At 41.3% G+C, this 20,731-nt stretch overlaps 1 protein-coding gene across 2 annotated transcripts in view; it reads right to left on the bottom strand.

The window, feature by feature from the left end:
* LOC126413333 (transmembrane protein 131) overlaps window positions 1-20,731 on the bottom strand; it is a 374,881-nt gene that overhangs the window by 105,931 nt on the left and 248,219 nt on the right. For both annotated transcript variants that reach the window (XM_050083243.1, XM_050083244.1), the window contains exon 17: window positions 8,460-8,675. In XM_050083243.1, the coding sequence (XP_049939200.1) occupies window positions 8,460-8,675 (216 nt within the window). The remainder of the gene's footprint in view (window positions 1-8,459; window positions 8,676-20,731) is intronic.

Raw genomic sequence — 20,731 nt, forward strand, 5'->3', positions numbered from 1 at the left:
CTGAAAATAAATTGTCATTCTGCCAGCTCTGGAGGACATGAGGCAGCCGAAGTTATTCCTACTGTGGAAGTCCATGGTTGCAGCACCCTGGTTAAGAGGGAAGTATGCTGTCTTAAGAGCTATGGTGAGGTATATTGCTTCTATTGAGTGAATTTGGGAACAGTGTGAGGTTTGCAAAATGTTATTTTCTAGAATCTATTTCATTGTGTCGCCATCTGCTTATGAGCCTTAACCACCTTCAAGGCTACTAGAACTATAAAAAGCAAACAATTGAAAATCCAGGATTGAATGTAACAATATTATGAAAAGGGAAGTTGCCACTCACCATATAGCGCAGACACTGAGTCGCAGGTAGGCACAACAAAAAGACTGTCACAAATGAAGCTTATGGCCACTAAGGCCTTTTTAAAAATAATAAGAATAGAAAAAACCACCACACAACACACACATATACACACACCACACACACGCGCAAACACATCTCACACACGACTGCAGCCTCAGGCAACTGAAACCACACGGCGAGCAGCAGCATCAGTGCTTGATGGAAGTGGCAACTAGGTGGGCATAAGGAGAAGGCTGGGGTGGGAAGGGGGAGGGATAGTAGGGTAGGGGTGGTGGACAGTGAAGTGCTGCTGGGGTGAGCGGATCAACGAGGTGGAGCAATGGTAGGGCAGCTATGTGCAGTCAGGAGGTTAGATGGATGGCAGAGCAGAGGTATGGAGAGAGAGAGAGGGGGTAGAGGAAAAGGAGAGAAGTAAAAAGACTTGGGGTGTGATGGTGGAATGAGGACAGGACTGTGTAGTGCTGGAATGGGAACAGGGAAGGAGCTGGATGGGTGACAACAATGACTAACAAAGGTTGAATCCAAGAGGGTTTCGGGAACATAGGATGTATTGCAGGGAAAGTTCCCACCAGCATAATTCAGAAAAGCTTGTGTTGGTGGGGAGGATCCATATGGCACAGGCTGTGAAGCAGTCACAGAAATGAAGAATGTCACGTTTGGCAGTGTGCTCAGCATCAGGGTGGTCCACTTGTTACTTGGCCACAGTTTGTCAGTGGCCATTCATGCGGAAAGACAGCTTGTTGGTTGTCATGCTCACATAGAAAGCAGCACAGTGGTTGCAGTTTAGCTTGTAGATCACATGACTGGTTTCACAGTTAGCCCTGCTTTTTATGGGTTAGTTGATGTTTGTGACGGTACTGGAGAAGGTGGTGGCGGGAGGATGTATGGGACAGGTCTTGCATCTAGGTCTATTACAGGGATACGAGCCATGAGGTAAGGGGTTGGGAGCAGGAGTTGTGTAGGGTTGGACGAATATATTGTGTAGGTGCATTGGATGGCGGAATATCACTGTGGGAGGGGTGGGAAGGATGGTGAGCAGGACATTTCTCATTTCAGGGCACAACGAGAGGTAGTTGAAACCTTGGTGGAGAACTCTGAAAATACTGCCTCAATCTTCCTGCTTGCTTAAGCCACAGTCGAGGGTATGCTGAGTGTGAGTTCAAGAGGTCTGCACATGTCGTTACCAACTGCTTATTACACCAGTGCAAATTTGTGATTTTCTGTAATTAAGACATACTGTGTTTTTACCTTGTTGCATATGATAGCTTTGTGATCTTTGGTTTAAGTTTCCTCATTTATATGGTGTGAGTGGCTTTGATGCTACCTACCTGACTTGTTAATTCTGGGAGAAAAGGATTCATGCAAATTTCTTGGTATTTAAGGTACTGTCTGCTAAAACAATCGAAGTTAATTTGCCAACTGTGTGCATCTATTCAAATCTTGTTGATTTTCTGTCCAGTGGGCAGCTTCTTGCAATGATAGCACAACTAAGTGTTTTCTTTTTTTACTGAATTGTGGTTGTTAGGCAAGTCTTCTAATCTTCTTGTTGAGATTTTGGAGTGTGTTCGGTAATAAGACCGTGATTGTTTTTTTTGCGATTAATATTGGAGGGCTTTGTTCCTGCCCCTTTATTGATATGTGCGATTGTGGTTACACTTGTAGCCATATTGTGTTGAGTTCCATGACTGAGGGGTTATAGATCATTTATGATTTGATTATTTCTTGCCAGGTAATACTAGCCAATTTTCTTGCGAGGTAATACTTGCAGTTACTAGTGCTGTGCGCAGAATTGTCTTGATTATCCGGGGGGTTTCCATATCTGATTTAGCCTAATAACTTTTTGGGTGCAGCTGGTTGGATTCTGATATTGCGGGTTGCACTGCCTCTTGATCTACAGTACTTGCATGGCCAAAAAAATTGCTTGTCGCAACATTGCACTTGTCTTGTTTTTTTTTTTAATTAATTATGTATTTTTTGAAACATGTGAGAGTACTTTTAGGGAACTGAATGTAAATTTTAAGGTCATTGTTCCCGTAAGTTTTAATTCATTTGGTCAGTAGTGTTTTGGAACATTCTGGGATACCAGGCAATTGTATTTCAGTAAACAGGCTGTCAGAAAATATGACAAAATGAATTGCCAAATTGTTTCTGACACAAATTCTTATTGTTGTAGCTGTCGTTCTGAAGCATACGAACTGTACTAAATTTTTGCTTTGTTCTTCTGTCACATAAGCATGTACTAAAATTTTTTCTGTGTCCTAATGATTACATTGTATCTCATTATAGGAATTAATATTTAATGATAAGTGATTAATTCTCAACGAACTGCAACGAATTTCTTTGCCTCTGTGATAGTTAAGTGCAAAGCTCATTTGATGTCTATGAACACATATCTTTTCGTAATCATATAACATATTTTGGGTTTCCTATGTTTTTAATAGTACAATGTGGGTCAGTGTGACAGGGTATTAAAGTCTTATTTAAATGCAAAGTAAACACTGCAGCACATGTTCAGGGACATGAACATTTATGAAACTTCCTGACAGATTAAAACTGTGTGCCAGACCAAGACTTGAACTCCGGACCTTTGCCTTTCGCAGGCAAATGCTGGTAGAGCACTTGCCCACGAAAGGCAAAGGTCTCGAGTTCGAGTCTTGGTCCGGCACACAGTTTTAATCTGTTAGGAAATTTCATATCAGTGCACACTCCACTGTAGAGTGAATATCTCATTCTGGAAACATCCCCCCAGCTGTGGCTAAGCCATGTCTCCGCAATATCCTTTCTTCCTGGAGTGCTAGTTCTGCAAGGTTCACAGAAGAGCTTCTGTGAAGTATGGAAGGTAGGATATGAGGTACTGGCAGAACTGAAGCTGTGAGGGAGGGTCGTGAGTCGTGCTTGGGTACCTCAGATGGTAGAGCACTTTCCTGCGAAAGGCAAAAATCCAGAGTTCAAGTCTCAGTCCGGCACACAGTTTTAATCTGTCAGGAAGTTTCACATCAGTGCACACTCCGCTGCAGAGTGAAAATCTCATTCTAAAAACATGTATGAAATTTGATCACCTTTGAGACTTGTTCTTATTGTTCTGAATGTGGTTTTAATTAATTGCTGAAAGCTTACATGTAAAATTTTCTAAATTGGTTTGATTGATCTTTTAAGAATAATGTGATTGAATAAATGTTTTGGTCATGAATGATGCTTAGCCCATATTTGGGCCTAGTCGTCCCCCTCCTAGACAACAACATGCAGCAGTATGTACCACTCACATCAATGGGGGGTCAACATGGCTCACGCCTGCCTTCGCATGCTAGTATCTTACCAACACGGATACCAATAAATGTACCAGTAGTGGATACCAACACCAATTATGAATGTCATTTAATTCACCCATATGCTATAACATGGTGCATTTGGGAAAGTTTTTGCAAGCTAAGACAAGGGGAGGTTTGTCAGTTATCCATATGGAAAGAACCGTGCATTAATGTCAACATATGATTTGCAGTGGTGTCAGACAAAGCATATTACCATATGCCCAACCAGTGTGATCCAATCTGACACAGAGACATGTGACATGAAGTTATTTCTAGAAGAGATAGTTGTGCAATGAGTGTAGCCCACGAACCCAAGAGTTTGGTGTTGCTCAAAACATTGTTCCATGTGCATGAGGAGCATTACAAACCACAGGCACTGCTACCCAGAGGAGAGGAGGTGGTTGAAGATGATCAACTACAGCAGTAGATGACCATTACATTGTGCAATAGGCAAGAAAGGACCTATGTTAAACAGCAGGAATAATTGAAACAACATTTAACAGGACTGCAAGACACACACACACACACACACACACACACACACACACACACACACACACTCCACAGTGGCACGGTGACTACTTGGATATGGTCTCTTTGCCTGATGACCTGTACATTGTGTTCCGTTTACATTGGTACATCAGCGGCACTGCTTGTGATAGTGGCAAAAGCATAGAGAATGGACCCAGATGAGAGGAGATTCAGTTTGATTAGTGACTTAGCATGTATCCTTATATAGCGAGAGATAGGAACACACAATGTACTCAGGAACATTGTCAAACATGAGCGGTTTGGTGGGCCAAGTGTTATGGTGTGAGGAGGCATAATGTTGCATGGACATACTGACCTTCAAATCTTTGAATTCATTACACTCACCTGTCAAATGTTATTGTGACACTGTACTCCTTAACGATGTGCATCTTCCCGTGGGGGCATTCAGCCCTCATTCCATGTTTTCGTACGACAGTGGGCGATTGCACTGAACAGTGCGTGTAGGAGCTCTTGGAACACAAGGATATTCAGCGAACAGACTGGCCTGCCTGTCCCCTCCCAGACATAAATCCCATTGAGCATGTGTGGGCTGTATTGGAGAGACATTCAAATGCACCAACGACCATCCAGCAGTTGTCAATCACGCTGGTGGACGAATGGAATGCCTTGTCGCAATAACTCCTTATCAACATTACGGCCAGCACGAGAATACATCACAGACCATGCAAAGCTGTCTACGACAATCATATCCTCTATTAAGAACCATGTCCTGCCTTTTGAAATGTCCAGAGGACCATCACAAATGACGGTGACTTCAATGTAATTATAGTCTCTGAATAAAAGTGTCATATCTGTTCATCTCATTGGTATACCTTTCAGTTACATTACATACTGTAGTGTAGCAGTTCTTTGTATGTATGGTCCAAGTTTCATTGGAACTATGGCACTTCACAGTGACAGATCATGCAAAAGTTACACTCCTGGAAATTGAAATAAGAACACCGTGAATTCATTGTCCCAGGAAGGGGAAACTTTATTGACACATTCCTGGGGTCAGATACATCACATGATCACACTGACAGAACCACAGGCACATAGACACAGGCAACAGAGCATGCACAATGTCGGCACTAGTACAGTGTATATCCACCTTTCGCAGCAATGCGGGCTGCTATGCTCCCATGGAGACGATCGTAGAGATGCTGGATGTAGTCCTGTGGAACGGCTTGCCATGCCATTTCCACCTGGCGCCTCAGTTGGACCAGTGTTCGTGCTGGACGTGCAGACCGCATGAGACGACACTTCATCCAGTCCCAAACATGCTCAATGGGGGACAGATCCGGAGATCTTGCTGGCCAGGGTAGTTGACTTACACCTTCTAGAGCACGTTGGGTGGCACGGGATACATGCGGACGTGCATTGTCCTGTTGGAACAGCAAGTTCCCTTGCCGGTCTAGGAATGGTAGAACGATGGGTTCGATGACGGTTTGGATGTACCGTGCACTATTCAGTGTCCCCTCGACGATCACCAGTGGTGTACGGCCAGTGTAGGAGATCGCTCCCCACACCATGATGCCGGGTGTTGGCCCTGTGTGCCTCGGTCGTATGCAGTCCTGATTGTGGCGCTCACCTGCACGGCGCCAAACACGCATACGACCATCATTGGCACCAAGGCAGAAGCGACTCTCATCGCTGAAGATGACACGTCTCCATTCGTCCCTCCATTCACGCCTGTCGCGACACCACTGGAGGCGGGCTGCACGATGTTGGGGCGTGAGCGGAAGACGGCCTAACGGTGTGCGGGACCGTAGCCCAGCTTCATGGAGACGGTTGCGAATGGTCCTCGCCGATACCCCAAGAGCAACAGTGTCCTTAATTTGCTGGGAAGTGGCGGTGCGGTCCCGTACGGCACTGCATAGGATCCTACGGTCTTGGCGTGCATCCGTGCGTCGCTGCGGTCCGGTCCCAGGTCGACGGGCACGTGCACCTTCCGCCGACCACTGGCGACAACATCGACGTACTGTGGAGACCTCACGCCCCACGTGTTGAGCAATTCGGCGGTACGTCCACCCGGCCTCCCGCATGCCCACTATACGCCCTCGCTCAAAGTCCGTCAACTGCACATACGTTTCACGTCCACGCTGTCGCGGCATGCTACCAGTGTTAAAGACTGCGATGGAGCTCCGTATGCCACGGCAAACTGGCTGACACTGACGGCGGCGGTGCACAAATGCTGCGCAGCTAGCGCCATTCGACGGCCAACACCGCGGTTCCTGGTGTGTCCGCTGTGCCGTGCGTGTGATCATTGCTTGTACAGCCCTCTCGCAGTGTCCGGAGCAAGTATGGTGGGTCTGACACACCGGTGTCAATGTGTTCTTTTTTCCATTTCCAGGAGTGTTATTTTCTTCTCCTTCGGTTTCCATTAGGCTTCATAAGGATAGCAGAAACTGAAAGGGGAGTCAGACAAGGAGATTCCATTTCGTCAAAACTATCCTCGGCAGATATAAATGAATTTTTCATGCTCTTAAACTGCAAAAACAAAGAATTCTTTATTAATAAAAAATATCTAAACTGTCTATATTTTACTAGTGACATGGAAGATTCTACAAAATTAGAAAATTCCAAAATGACACCTAATGGAAGATAGTATACATCATCAGATAAAATGCAGAGCCTGATTATACAAATAAGTGAGAGGCCACAATGATGATCTATGGAGCATGCAAATAAATAACTAAAAGGCTTTAATGTGTGGAGAATTTGGACAAAACCTTTACATAGCACCGTATGTAAAATGGCTGCTGCTATATATGATGACGACGACGACAATGATGATGATGATCATAACCATGTATACAATGACAATGTGCTCTCTTCACAAAATAATAATAGACGTACAAAATTTCTGATTAATGACCATTCTATCTAATTTGAAAGTAAATAAATTCTCTCTCTCTCTCTCTCTCTCTCTCTCTATCTATCTGTCTATCTATCTACCTTCCTCTCTCTGTCTCTAATGATTGCATTTGAGTGCACTGGCAAACAAAGGGTATCTCCTTGTCAGCTGCTAAAAAATTTAAAAATAATATCTATTCCACCATTGCACATTCATGATGTCTTGATTTTCTTATACAAAAAACAACATTTCTTGAAATGTTCTGTTTCCAATAAAATTATAGTACCCATCATGGAGAGACTGTTTAACTTCCTACACACCATGTACTCCTCTTTGCCCAAACAACAGACACTATGGGGTTAAAAGTTTACAAGAAACTCAAACAGAGGAATAAATTCAACATGAAGCATGGCTCACTGAATAGTTTACTTTTTTCTTTTCTGGCAGAAACATTTTATTATCCTGTTGAATAATTCATAGATATCAATTTCACTCTTTGCAAAGGGGATTTTTTGAGACTGAAAACTGTAGTGAGTGTTAATATATGTACCACAGGGAAATGTATACAAAATAAATTACTCTTATAAAAATGTTGCATTGTAAATGCTGATGTGTCTGATTTATAACAAACCAAACAATTTGGAAATTGGACATAATCCAGTAAAAAAAAAAAAAAATCCAGTAAATCACATCTCCCTTAGAAACCACCATTAAGCTTTGTGATCTTGATGAACTAATGTTCATCCTGTCATAAATGGTCCATTCTTTTCGCAAATTTATCTCATTAACTTTGCGGCCAGATGTCGTCCCTGTCGTCACAGTCATTAATTAAATTAAGGAACCAAAGTAGTATGTGGCATCTGTCTGTGAATACTGTAAACTTTATTCCGTGTGTTATAATATTTTAAGTGTATCTGTATCATGTTTTCTGTGGTGGAGATGGAAGACCAGTCCTGCATTTGCCTAAACAAGTGTGTAAAATTGACTAAAAACAATAACACTCAGGCTGACTGGTGCACCAAACCAACACTCATTACTTTACAATTTAATGAGTTGACTCGATACTGCTGTCAGGAATTTGAAGAATTATATGTTTACCACCAGCTGTACAAACTTGTTATTTATTTTCTACCAGTTTCAGTCACAGTGACCATCTAACGCAAAGCTTTTTTTTCTTCGCATGAAGACAGTTGCTGTGACCAAAACCAGTAGAAAATGAATAATACATTTGTATAGCTGATGGCAAACACGCAGGTCTTCAAACTCTTTAAACACACCATCTGGATATGGCCTTTACCCAGGTTTAGATCACCTCCCTGTGTTGTTGCTAGCATGGTATATGTTAAGTGATGCAAGCAGGTTAGCATTAGGTTTTACAATGAGTACATTAATGTGGACTATCATATATTACACATACCTTACAAACAGAACAGCAGAATTTATGGCACTTTTTGTAGGAGCAAATCCAATTTTTGTACTAATTCTTTCTCCTGGCTGTAATAAAAATGGAAGACTATCTGGATGCACGTTAATACCAAACAATTTTTCTATATGTGCTATGTTCTCAGCATTATTTTCTAAAACAAATTGCTTCAAAGTTCTCTCTCCACTCTCTGCAGTGCGAGGATAAAACCTGAAACAAAGATCGACAAAGAAAATAACTGTGTGTAAAACGTTTACATGATAAAGATTGGTTGCAAATTCTTTATTTCCTTGTTCTTTTGATTTATTCCATAGTGCCCTACAACCACATTAGTTCAGGTAAGCAATGCATTTTCAACATCTGAAATGATAATACAGTATAGCCGAATGTCTTCACATAAATAAACAAGCTCTAAGAAATCAAATTCCATTTACAGACAACATAAACCTGCATAAATGAAAAGCTTATTGTCAGTCTTCTGAAATGAAACAGGTATTCTACTCTTTTTTTCCTCCTTTCTTTTAAAATTTAAGTTCAGGCCTCTGTATTTTCTTATAACTGTTATTAGTTGATGAATAATACTTCTGTTTGTGTGGTTTAACATAGATAAAAAAGGCTTTGTGACAAAAACAAGAACCAATGAAGTGTTCAGATGATGTGTTGCCTGAAAAAAATTGTTCTCCGAATGTCGGGCCTTTGTGTCCGGAGATGGCGATAGTGTGTATGTGACTTTCTTGTATCAATGTGTGTGCGTTTTCTACTTCTGAAAAATGATTTTGCCCAAAAGCTGAAATATTTCCAACTAATTTTTCACTGTGCCTATCTGCGACTCAATGCCTCCTCTATGTTGTTAGCAGCAATCTATCCTTTCCATGTTCTTCATAATAGACGTATCCAACTTGCAACACAGTATGGAGACATGAAGCACCCCTAGATACAATGAGCAATAAACTTTAATTGGGTCCACTTAGTCATATGGGCTATTCACATTCACATCACATGTGTGGACTTGTTCTAACAGTTGTGCTCAGTTTAATTAAAATACAGATACAAAGGTTGTAACAGTTATCAGTAAGGACAGGGAAAGTCTGCAAAAACAATAACACAAAATAGGTGATTTTTACAAGATATCAGGAAATTTGTAATTTTTTCCTTTAGAAATGTTATAAATCTGATTATGGCAGTTTACTAATAGAAAGAAGAAATTACAGATCATGGCTGTGTGTGGGTATTTTTGGACCAGCACAAATTTTCAACTATCCCCACTGATTTCAATCACACCCACTCAGCCAGGGTCTGTAATTTCTTCGTGTCTCAATTCACAATGGCTGCTGGATCAAAAATGAAGGCCAATGATCTCTTTAGTGCAGATGCACTATAGATCTTCTTCTCTATTAGAAAACATACATATATACATTCACACGTGTGTGTGTGTGTGTGTGTGTGTGTGTGTGTGTGTGTGTGTGTGTGGGCGCGTGCGCGGGCCATTTTCTAATTCAAAAGAAGGCCTTTTGGCTGAAGACTTACATGTTTAGCAGCCTTTTTGTTATGCCTGAGGGATAAAAATGAATTTATAACAACAATGGAAATTCCTGCAAGGAACAATATGTAAAATAAGGGAAAGGCAATCATTCACCTACAGTAGACTGACCTCTGTGGAGCGCAGAAACACATTTTGTAACAGAAAATAAAATTCACACTAGCTTATAGGCTCTTGCTCTTGGAAGATGTGATGCTGTAAGTGATATATGAAAAGAAATGGATGGATGGATTGATGGTGTTAAAGAGATCAAACTACAAGGTCATCAGTCCCTTAATCCTTTGCCTGTCAAGCTGGGAATAGTCCCAGGCAGTCCAATGAGATAGGAACCACACAGACATGGGGAGGGGGGGTGGACCCTCATGTAGGAGTATGTGGCCGTGGGTCAGCCAAGTGTGGCCAATAAGAAGCCTACAGACAACAGTAGATTCTCTACAAGAAGGATGAAGGGAAGACTGTTACATGGTGTGGAGTCCTTCATGGTTCGTAGTTTATTTGGAGAAACCAGGGCACACCGATCCGCATTCCAAGCATGCAACAATTGTCAACTTACGAGTCAATGAAAGGTCTGGTTCCAATATTCCCATCTCCAAAGTCGGTACCCTGGTAGCCAACTTGGCCAGTCAGTCAGCATGTTCATTCCCAGGGGTCCATACAAAGACCAGTAAGTTGATTCCCAGGGGTCCATACAAAGACAACTAACCTTCCACTGTGATGGAAGTCATACAGGAGACCGTTGATAGTCACAACCAATGGGTGTCAACGGTAGCACTAGTCGACAGTTTGAAGACTACTTGAAGATTACTCAAGGAATCACCACTTATTAAGAACGACTTGCTAGTGCAAGAATGGACGTAGCGGAGGGCTCGAGCTGTGGCCACCAATTCTGCAGTGAATACACTGCATCCATCTGGCAAGGAGCATAGCTCCCTGCATCTGGCAAGGAGCATAGCTCCCTGCATCTGGCAAGGAGCATAGCTCCCTGCATCTTTCAGGTGTGTAGGCAAAACTGGTTCATTCGTTGATCAGAGAGCCATCTGTGTATACCACATTGGTGTCCAGAAATACATAAAGGACGTTGAGAAACAGGCACCGAAAAATCATACGTTTACTGAGTCTTCCGGCCTAAAGAAGTAGTCAAGGCAGATCCGAGGATGGGGTAAACACACTGGCAGTGCATGCAATTTCTCCCTGACAAGAGGTGACAGTGGGGAAAGATGGAGAGTTCAGAGTAGAGAGACTGTATGCGAACTGCAGTTGTGACTCTAGACTTCCCTCCTCTGGATCGCCCTACCAGGAAAAATGTCATGCTAGTTTGGACACTCAGGGGAGCAGTGAATGTGTATTGCATAACTGAAGAGCAGTTTCGATGCCTGATCTGCAGGGGAGGGACACCAGCCTCCGCGAGTAGACTGTTCAAAGGACTGATCCAAAAGGCAATTGGATAATTGGATCCCACAATGCTGTATCAGATCCAGCATCTACAATGCTGAAAGCATTGCTGAGCCATATGCCAGGCTCTCATAATCAAGACATAACAGGATTAGTGTACAGTAGTCTGCACCTCGCTGGTGTTACTGAGACAGCAAATAATATTAAGATGTGACCAGCATGTTCGCTTTAGTTGGCGAAGATGGGGAAGCCATATCACCCAGACATCAAAGACCAATACCAAAAAACGATAATACTACACCTCATTGAGCATTTGGTCATCGAGGTAAGAGTTCTGGTTTGGGATGCATTGTATTATGGCGACAGAAGTACATGGACACATCTTAGTGGCGGAAAACTGGAAGCCATGGGTGAGAACCCAGATTGGGCCTGTGATATAGAATCCTGCAGTCGGTGTTCAGTAGCACCCACAGTGGAGGAGCAACAGTAGATGCAAAAGTTGTTAGCATAAAGGGAGAGGGGCACTGTAGACTCACAGCTGACATTGATAGCCACTACAAAAAGGGGCACATTCAATATATATCCCTGTGGGATACCATTTTCATTTATATGGGAATATTATTGAAAGCACCAAGCTCAAGGTGGAAAGTACAGCAAGACAAGTAGTTCTGAACAAAAATAGGGAGTTGGCCCCAGAGACCTCACTTATGGAGGGTAAAGAGGATGTAGTGAAGCAATATGGTGTCATAAGACCTATGCAAGTCGAAGAAGACAGAGATAAGATGTTGACGTCAGGCAAAAGCTGACGAAATAGCAGACTCCAGGCAGACCAAACTGTCAACAGTAGAACAGCTTTGCTTAAAACCACCATATGACAGAGCCAAAAGACCCTGAGACTCAAAGTACTGACACAGCCATCAGCTCACCATATGTTCCAGCACCATTAGTGAGGTTTAAGGGAGACAGCTGTCCACCTCAAGGCTGGGATTACCTGGTTTCAGTACTGGGATAAACACCCTTTCTCAAAATTGAAAAGGGAACACATCCTCGCTCCAGATATGACTGAAAATGACAAGAACATGACTGTGGCAATCCATTGATACATGTTTGAGCATTTGGCTGTGGATAGGGTGTGTCCTTTGAGCCATGTCAGGGAAAAAGGCTAGGGCACTGAGGAATTTCCATACACTGAACAGAGCATTATAAGGTTCCAGGTGATGTAGAATAAACAGTAAAGGAAATTACTCTACCAGCTGTCTGAGGCTACAAAATGCTGCCTCATAATTCTCAGACACAGAGGCTCAAGCATAATGAAAAGCAAAATTTCTGGCAACAGCATCTGAATCAGTGTATACATCACCATCCATAGAGATACCAGGTACACCTGAGGAGTACTGGGGGCCACAGAGGTGTCAAATCTTCACCAAAACCTGAGGAGGAGGGGTGTATAGTCTAAATGTAGTAAAATACCACTGTCAACACTCTTGTTTCTGCCATTTTATGAGGTGGTAGATTTGGGCATGGAGCCATTTAAATCCAATTAAGTTGTCCATTGATAGATGTCACTTATGGTGTTGGAAAGCCCGCCGCAATCTCTAATACCTGCAGCAATTTCGAGGGTCCACCAAGGAACTGTCTTCCGACAGGGGGACGCCAAGGAAGAGGAGATCACTGGTCTACATCTACATCTATGTGCATTTTCTGCAAGTCATCATACGGAGTGTGGTGACAGGTACCCAATTCCACTACTAGCCATTTTCCTTTCCTGTTCTACTTGCAGATAGAGCAAGAAAAAAAAAGACTATCTCTATGCCCCCTTAGGAGCCTTAATTTCTTGTATCTTATCTTTGCGGTCATTAAGCGAAAAGTACATCGGTGGCAGCAGGATCAAACGGTTCAAATGCCACTTCTATAAACTTTCTCAATAGTGTTCTTCAAAAAGAACATTGTCTACCCTCCAGGGATTCCCATTTGAGTTTCTGAAGCTTCTCCGAAGCTCTTGCATGTTATTTGAACCTACCAGTGACAAATCAAAAAGCCCGCCTCTCAATTGCTTCATTGCCTTCCTTTAATCTGACACGGTGCAGATTCTAAATACTCCAGCAGTAACCAAGAATAGTTCACACTCGTGTCCTATGTAAGGTCTCCTTTATAGATAAACCACACTTTTCTAAAATTCTCCCAATAAACCAATGTCAACCACTCCCTCTCTACCACAATCCTCACATGCTCATTCCATTTCATATGGTTGGCAATGTTACACCCAGATATTTAAACAACGTCACTGTGTCAAGCAATACACTACTAATGCTGGAGCCAAACATTACAGGTTTTTTTTTTCCGACTCATCCACATTAACTTACATTTTCCCACATTTAGAGCTAGCTGCCACTCATCACACCATTTAGAAAGTTTGTGCAAGTTACCTTGTATCTTCCTACAGTCCATCAACTTCAACACTTGACCATACACAACAGCATCATCAGCAAACAATTGAAGACTGCTGCCTGCCCTGTCCGCCAAATCATTTGTGTATATAGAGAACAATAGTGGTCCTATCACACTTCTCTGGGGCACTGCTGATTATACCCTTGTCTCTGATGAACAGTTGCCATTGAGGACAACATACTGGGTTCTGCTACTTAAGCAGTCCTCGAGCCACTCACAAATCTGGGAACATGTTCTGTATGCTCGTACATTCGCAAATTTTTGTAAATGGTAACATCCTTTGAAAAATGTATATATTTATGGGATTCCTTTAACTTACAAATTTAAGATGAAAATACAAAATTTAATGTATTTTTTCCACTTAACAATTTTTTTTTCTTATTTGGAAAGTCACAGTATGCCACCTTTTCTGTCATGTTACCAGATACTACTGATGTAATTATAAACAGCATAGTCTCTGCCCCAGCCATTTGTATTATGTAAATATTTATTACTAAAAATGCAAAAAACTGCATTTTTCTGAGTTTTTACGAATTATTTACTTGAAAATTACCATCTGAAACCTTTCGAGAATTACACAAATTATTGTTTGGTTAATAAATTAGTAGTCAGTGCAAACACAGTGGGCTATATTTCTCTGTATAAAGTGTCAAAATTTTGTCAACATTCTGCATATTTCGCATCGCTGAATTTCTTGTGTAAAATATGCATGTAGGCAACACTGTTTCCACAAACGCGTGAGAACATGCACGTAAACCATTCTGCATCGAATTTTGTGTTTGGTTTGAACTGTTTGTTAGGTTCAATGTCAGTGAGAAAATACAGTAGTGAAAGCGTGAGATGTATGGACTATGATAAAAGACACAAGAAAGTGGTGTTTAAAAAAGTGAAAAACACTCCTCAGTTTTTGTAAATCTGTCAGACGAATTCCAGAAATAGCTTGGTCTTCAAGTAACGGTATTACACAAGAAGGAATTTAATGACAACCCACCTGAATGATCATCATCACCCAAATGTGAAACTGAAGAAGACTGTGCAGATGCTTATATTGGGTGTGAAGTAGTTGGTGCATTGAATGTTAGCATTTCTGCTGTAGCCGCTACTATATTCCCCCTTAAATGTCCAGGAAAGGTAAGATGCACCACAAGAAGAAAACAGTATGTAAATAGAAAAGTGGAATAAATTGAAACAAGTTTTACACGTGCAATATGTTCAAAACTTTGTTAAGTGTATAATGTGCAGAACCTGAAGATATGTGCATGAAATGTGATGTGTGGTTGCAAAACCTAAATACTGCCATCAGCAGCCATCTACACTGAGAATGTACAGTTACTCACACTGATACCAGGTAGCCACTCTAAGCAGCAGATACAGAAATACATACCCACTTCCTCACCTTATTCCATTTCAAAATCTCATAAAATAAAGAATGAGAAACATATTTGGACATGCCCAGAATCTTACTGTTGGCATCCGTTGCAAGATGATAGACTTACTGTTGCTCTGGAATATTACTTAAGTGATGACAAAGATTGCAGCAGGCAAAGTCCTAACCAAGTTGATGTTATCTCTGTTGGTGAAAATCATGATAAAGTTGAAAAGGTAAAAAGATGTATGATAAGATCAATAAGAGAAGCATATCCCCCAATGAAAAAGGAAAACCTGAATTTAACAATTGGTCTCACAAAATTCTGCTCCTTACAATCAAAATGGGTCAAATGCCAGCCAGTGAAGGAAGTATGCACATGTATTTTCTGCACTAATTTGAAACTTGTTTGTTTCACCATAAGCAATGTCTCGGGAAAGAAGTACACAGAGATGGACCACATGCTTCTGTGTATATGTCAAGAGTCGCAGGATAAATGTGGGTTGCAGGAGTGCGCAATGTGTCCTGGTGCTGAAGTGATGCTGTTGAAGCATTACACCTTTAGGATACTAACAATGACGTAACCTATGCATTGTGGGAGGGAGGAATGTCGGTGAAGAAGACATTAGAGCAAGAGAAGTTTGTTACAGAGGCTAGGCATTGGCTCATGAAAGGAATAGCTCTCCATCATATCCGGAGGAATCAGAGAAAGGCCATAGCAGAAGTAAAATCAGTCATATCCCAGAATACTGACACATTAGTTCTTCATTTCGACTCTGCTGAGAACTGGTCTGTGCTTTGCAGAATGAAATTCAAAGTTACCACTGGCACAAATCACAGGTATCAATATTCACATGTGTTGCTCACTTCCTTGGAACATCACAACACACTGTTTTCCTATTGTCAGTGATGATCTCATTCATGACAGTGCACATGCATACTATGCTGTCAGCATGATAATGGATGACATAACATCTACAGGCAATGCATTTCCTAAACGTGTATGTGAATGATGGTGCAGCATCTCATTTTAAAAACCACTTTCAGTTTTATGAGCTTGGTCAACACTGTAGTACAGGAATTAAGACAAAAAATGGATATTTTCAGCAACAGGCCATGGAAAAGTGCATGTTATGGGGTAGGAGGTCTCTGTAAACATCTTGCAAGAATATTTAATCTCCAGTATGAAGCTGTTGATACTACAAGAGATGGTACTGGATTTGTACACACCATATCAATATTAGTAACAATCATGAAACCCTTAATTCTAAATGAAAATACATCATGGGAATTTATTTTTTAAATGAGAGAAGAGTGGTCTGCTATGAAGCCTGTGGTAACTATTCAATCAAGTCACTACTGTGTTGCATCCTGGAGTGGCACATACATTGCAAGAACGATTTTCCACGAAATGCAGCCTGTTGCTGTGTGTGAAATGCAGAGACTACAGTAAACATTGGAACACTTTGTAGTGAGCTACTTCATTTCTTGTGTGTATGACAAAAAGTGGTGCATGAGACAGATAATAAGTCTCTCTCATGACCTCCAAGATATAATCGTTTCCTTTATGACACCTCATGGTCCTGCTAATGCTTTCATACCGCCATCATCAAAAGATCAGTGTGCAGTTCCCATTTCCCAGGTGCTGCTCTTGTTGGATCATCCTTGACCATGTGCAAATTCAGCTTGGCTGTACAAGTTCAATGAGAAGCAGATGACGAAAAAAACAACTCTTTTCAGCAGTGCAATGTTGACTGTTGCATCGTAAGCAGTTTTAATTCATAGAAAGTTATGAAGCAGTAAAATTATGACAGAAGACAATAATAATTTGTGAATAATATCATAAAAAGAAAAATGGATATAAATATTCTATATCTCATTTTTGTTGTAAAATGCTTTTGAGCAAAATTATGAATTGTTTTCACACTCACTTATAATGCTGTAAAGTAATTATTTTGATTCAGAAATATTAGTTTTGCATGACATTTAGTCAAAATCAGTGATCAATTTAAATATTTAAGTGTCCATGATTTGCTGACCTTGACAGTAGAGCTAGGTCCCCCTAATAAATTTCTCACATTTTGTACAGAAGAGTATTGCACACTCTGACTGTACATTACCTAAATACAACGGCCAACTAACACACCACGAAATGTTTCGAACATTTAGGATGGGGTTTTGGAGAAAATGATTTCTAAATAACCAAAAAAATTCAGATTCTTTCATCTTTATGTACATATATTTTGACAGTTTAAGAATTTCATGTATTAATGTCATCGCTGACAGTTATCAGTCCTTCCACGTCTTCATTTCTCAACACAGTTAATATCTTGTGACAATTCATATCCTCAAAACACAATTTTGAAATTCGCAAAAGGTTGCAAATTTTCATAGTTTATTTTTAAAAAACCACACTCAAAAGTGTGTATGTATTAATCATGTCTCATAGTATTGGGAACAAAGTGTTTATTGAAAATAAACTCAGATATCTATTAATGCTGGTTTCTTTTTCACAATTTTTCAATTTTCCCTTTTGTTACAACATTTTCACAAATACTCTCATTCATAGATAGGTCTGTAGCATTTTAACAAATCACCAGGAAACAAAAATATTGTAATTTTGGAGAGACATCACATGGAACTTCAAGATATATTTTTTCATCGAACATTGAAATAGTGATGTCACACATTCACTCTTGACCTGTATGATTCGAGATGAAATCCATCTCACGGCAGTTTTTGGAAAATGTGTCTGCATCCCCTGCAATGAATCCATAGTTGTCCCAGTCTATACTCGGCAAGGTTTAAGTCGCCTCCAACTAATATTGCATGATCTGGGTATCTGCTTGCTACCAAATGTACACTTCCTTTGAATGACTCTAGAACTGTCACAACAAAATCAGGCGCCCAGTAAAAATATCCAAAAATTAAATTTCTTTCATTTACACCTATTATAGGTGAACAGATAACTTAACTGTCACTTTCAATTTCAACCTCAACAGAGATAATACTTTTGTTAACTGTGATGAACACTACCAGTCCTATGGCATCTAATGTTTCATGACTCGCCAAATATTTCGGAGCTTTCTTCTTTGGGTTTTAGCCAATTCTTGGTCCCAAGATTAATTTGAGAGCAAGAACTTTCCTGGAGGGTATTAAATTTGGGAACTTTGTTATGAATCCTTCAACAATTTACTGATAAAATTCTGACAGTCAAAATGCCTTTACTCTGAATGCAGTCTGATGCCTTATCTATGAATTGAATGGCAAGTGTTCATAGCATAAAAAATCCCATGTGCACTCCACAAGTACTCTGCTGCTTCCTTTGTATAGTTCACCCTCGACCTGATCTATCAAGGGACATCTTACAACTTCCCCTTGATAACGCAGGTCTATAAATCTGCAGCCAAGACCATCACAAAATCAACAAAGCATTTGGCTGAGGCCCTCCACTCAGCTCCAAAGCAAAGGATCCCAATCAACTCTGGGAACAACGTTGCAAATTGCAAGCTCTGCGTGCACCCTGTGCACAAGGACAGCAGCTTTCCAGCATGAACACTATCTTTATAAGGGGTTCCATAAATTGCCTAATGTTGAGCTTCCGATAACGAGCAAGCCCCTGGCCAGGTGTGCCTGCTTGGACCATGCTGAAGGAACAGCCACCTGTTCACTCACAGAGTGAATAGTCAAGCCCAGACACACAGCCCCCACAATGGCTCACTGCCTTGAGCACCGCAAACATGTTACATCCCACCACTTACTCTGCTGCGAGGATGGATTCATCACGTTGGTTCCACTGGGAGGTAACCTCAGTAGCACAGCCCATGGGCAAAACAAGCAACACCTGAAATGCCCATGTGACATGCCAGATTCTCCACCACAGCAACACCTGAAAGCAGCAGACCGAATGTGGCTGACCATAGACAAAACTACATTCAAATGTTTGGGAACTGCGGCCAGCTGCTCCTGCATCCGCACACAGCATGCACATATACCATCCATCCTAGGAAGAATAACTGTAGAAATAAACATCGACAGACAACTAGATGTCCAATTTGTTACCTTCCTGACATCACCAATGGATGCTGATACCTCAATGAACAACGTAGCTGGCTGTTCAGGAGAAATGACAACTGAGCTTCAGATAGCCTGAATTTACACTTGCAAAATGCAAGATTAAACCTCTTACATACAAAAACATACACAAAATTTAAGCAATATATACAACTAAGAAGAACAGGAAAAACTAAATACATAATTTGCTGCCCTGGAGATGTGTCACAGGCAATTGCTGGAGTCAGCTGCCAACAGAATGACTGCAGTTGTATTCTAGACAACTGCATCGGTATCCTCATGTTCCAGGGTGGAAAGGATGACGTCAGTGGTCAAAGCATCCCAACCACCTTTCGAGGGAGCCTACCTGGGTGGACATCCAGGTGAGTGATGCCGAGGGAGGATCAAAACAATTGGAAAATGATCACTGTTGCACAGGTCATCATGGCTTTCTAATGGATGGATGGGAGAAGAGATGGGCCGCAAATGGAAAGGCCAATGGCCAAATATGATCCATATTTAACAATGAAGTGTGTGGGAACACCAATGTTCAAGAGGCAAAGATCGAGCTCTGCTAGCAATTTTTTGGCAGTTTTATTGCAGCATGTTGTTGCACTTCCATCCCATAAAAGGCTGCAGACACTGAAGTTACCCAATATTGGGAAAGGTAGGTGGGTGGGGGCTGAGGAAACAGTGCAGACAAAGCATTGTGAGACACTTCAACGTCAGGAGATACACATTACAGATTGTAAAATCCAGAGATGTCTTCACATGAACAGCCATAGCATCTGAAGTCATACTGAGTGGCACATTTGCTGTAGATAGAGTCCAGAATGTACATGCAGACACTACCCAATGCTCTTTCATAGTCAATGTGTTTCTTAAAACAACCTTGACAGCTGCAGAGGGTAGGGGGTCTGCATTGCTGAGAAACAAGTTTCCCAGAGGGTGATGAAAAAAAAACAGGATAGGTCACCAGGCATGCTGCTTCAGATACAGGGGCGAACATTCGTGGTCTGGCAGCACAGGAATCATCAGAAACTCTCTCTTTGTGGAGGACTACTACTTGTCCTTAGATGATTTAGACTTCTGCGAGGACTTATCTGCCCAAGATTCTGGGACAGACAGGATGTATAGGGTAGACAAGGAAAACAAATTCCCGAATTTCCTGGTTAAAAATACACTTTCTCTTGGGAGAAAACACATTTTTTCCGCATTAAGTGACAGTATATTTTCCCTTGGAACTGAAAAACTTATCAATCCTTTGAATGGTTATGGTTTTATACACAGGCGTAGAATTTCCCGACACTTTAGAAAACAAAACTGAGGGAAAGACACGTTTTGGAAATATCTTTGATGTGCAGCAACATGTACGCTGTGTATTTTCGTATTATGAAAGTATACATTGGAATTCTACCAAATACCGCATGTTACTTTCTGAATCATTGAAAACGAGATTGTGATGCA

This window comes from Schistocerca serialis, chromosome 7, assembly GCF_023864345.2.
Source record: "Schistocerca serialis cubense isolate TAMUIC-IGC-003099 chromosome 7, iqSchSeri2.2, whole genome shotgun sequence".
Classification (NCBI taxonomy): domain Eukaryota; kingdom Metazoa; phylum Arthropoda; class Insecta; order Orthoptera; family Acrididae; genus Schistocerca; species Schistocerca serialis.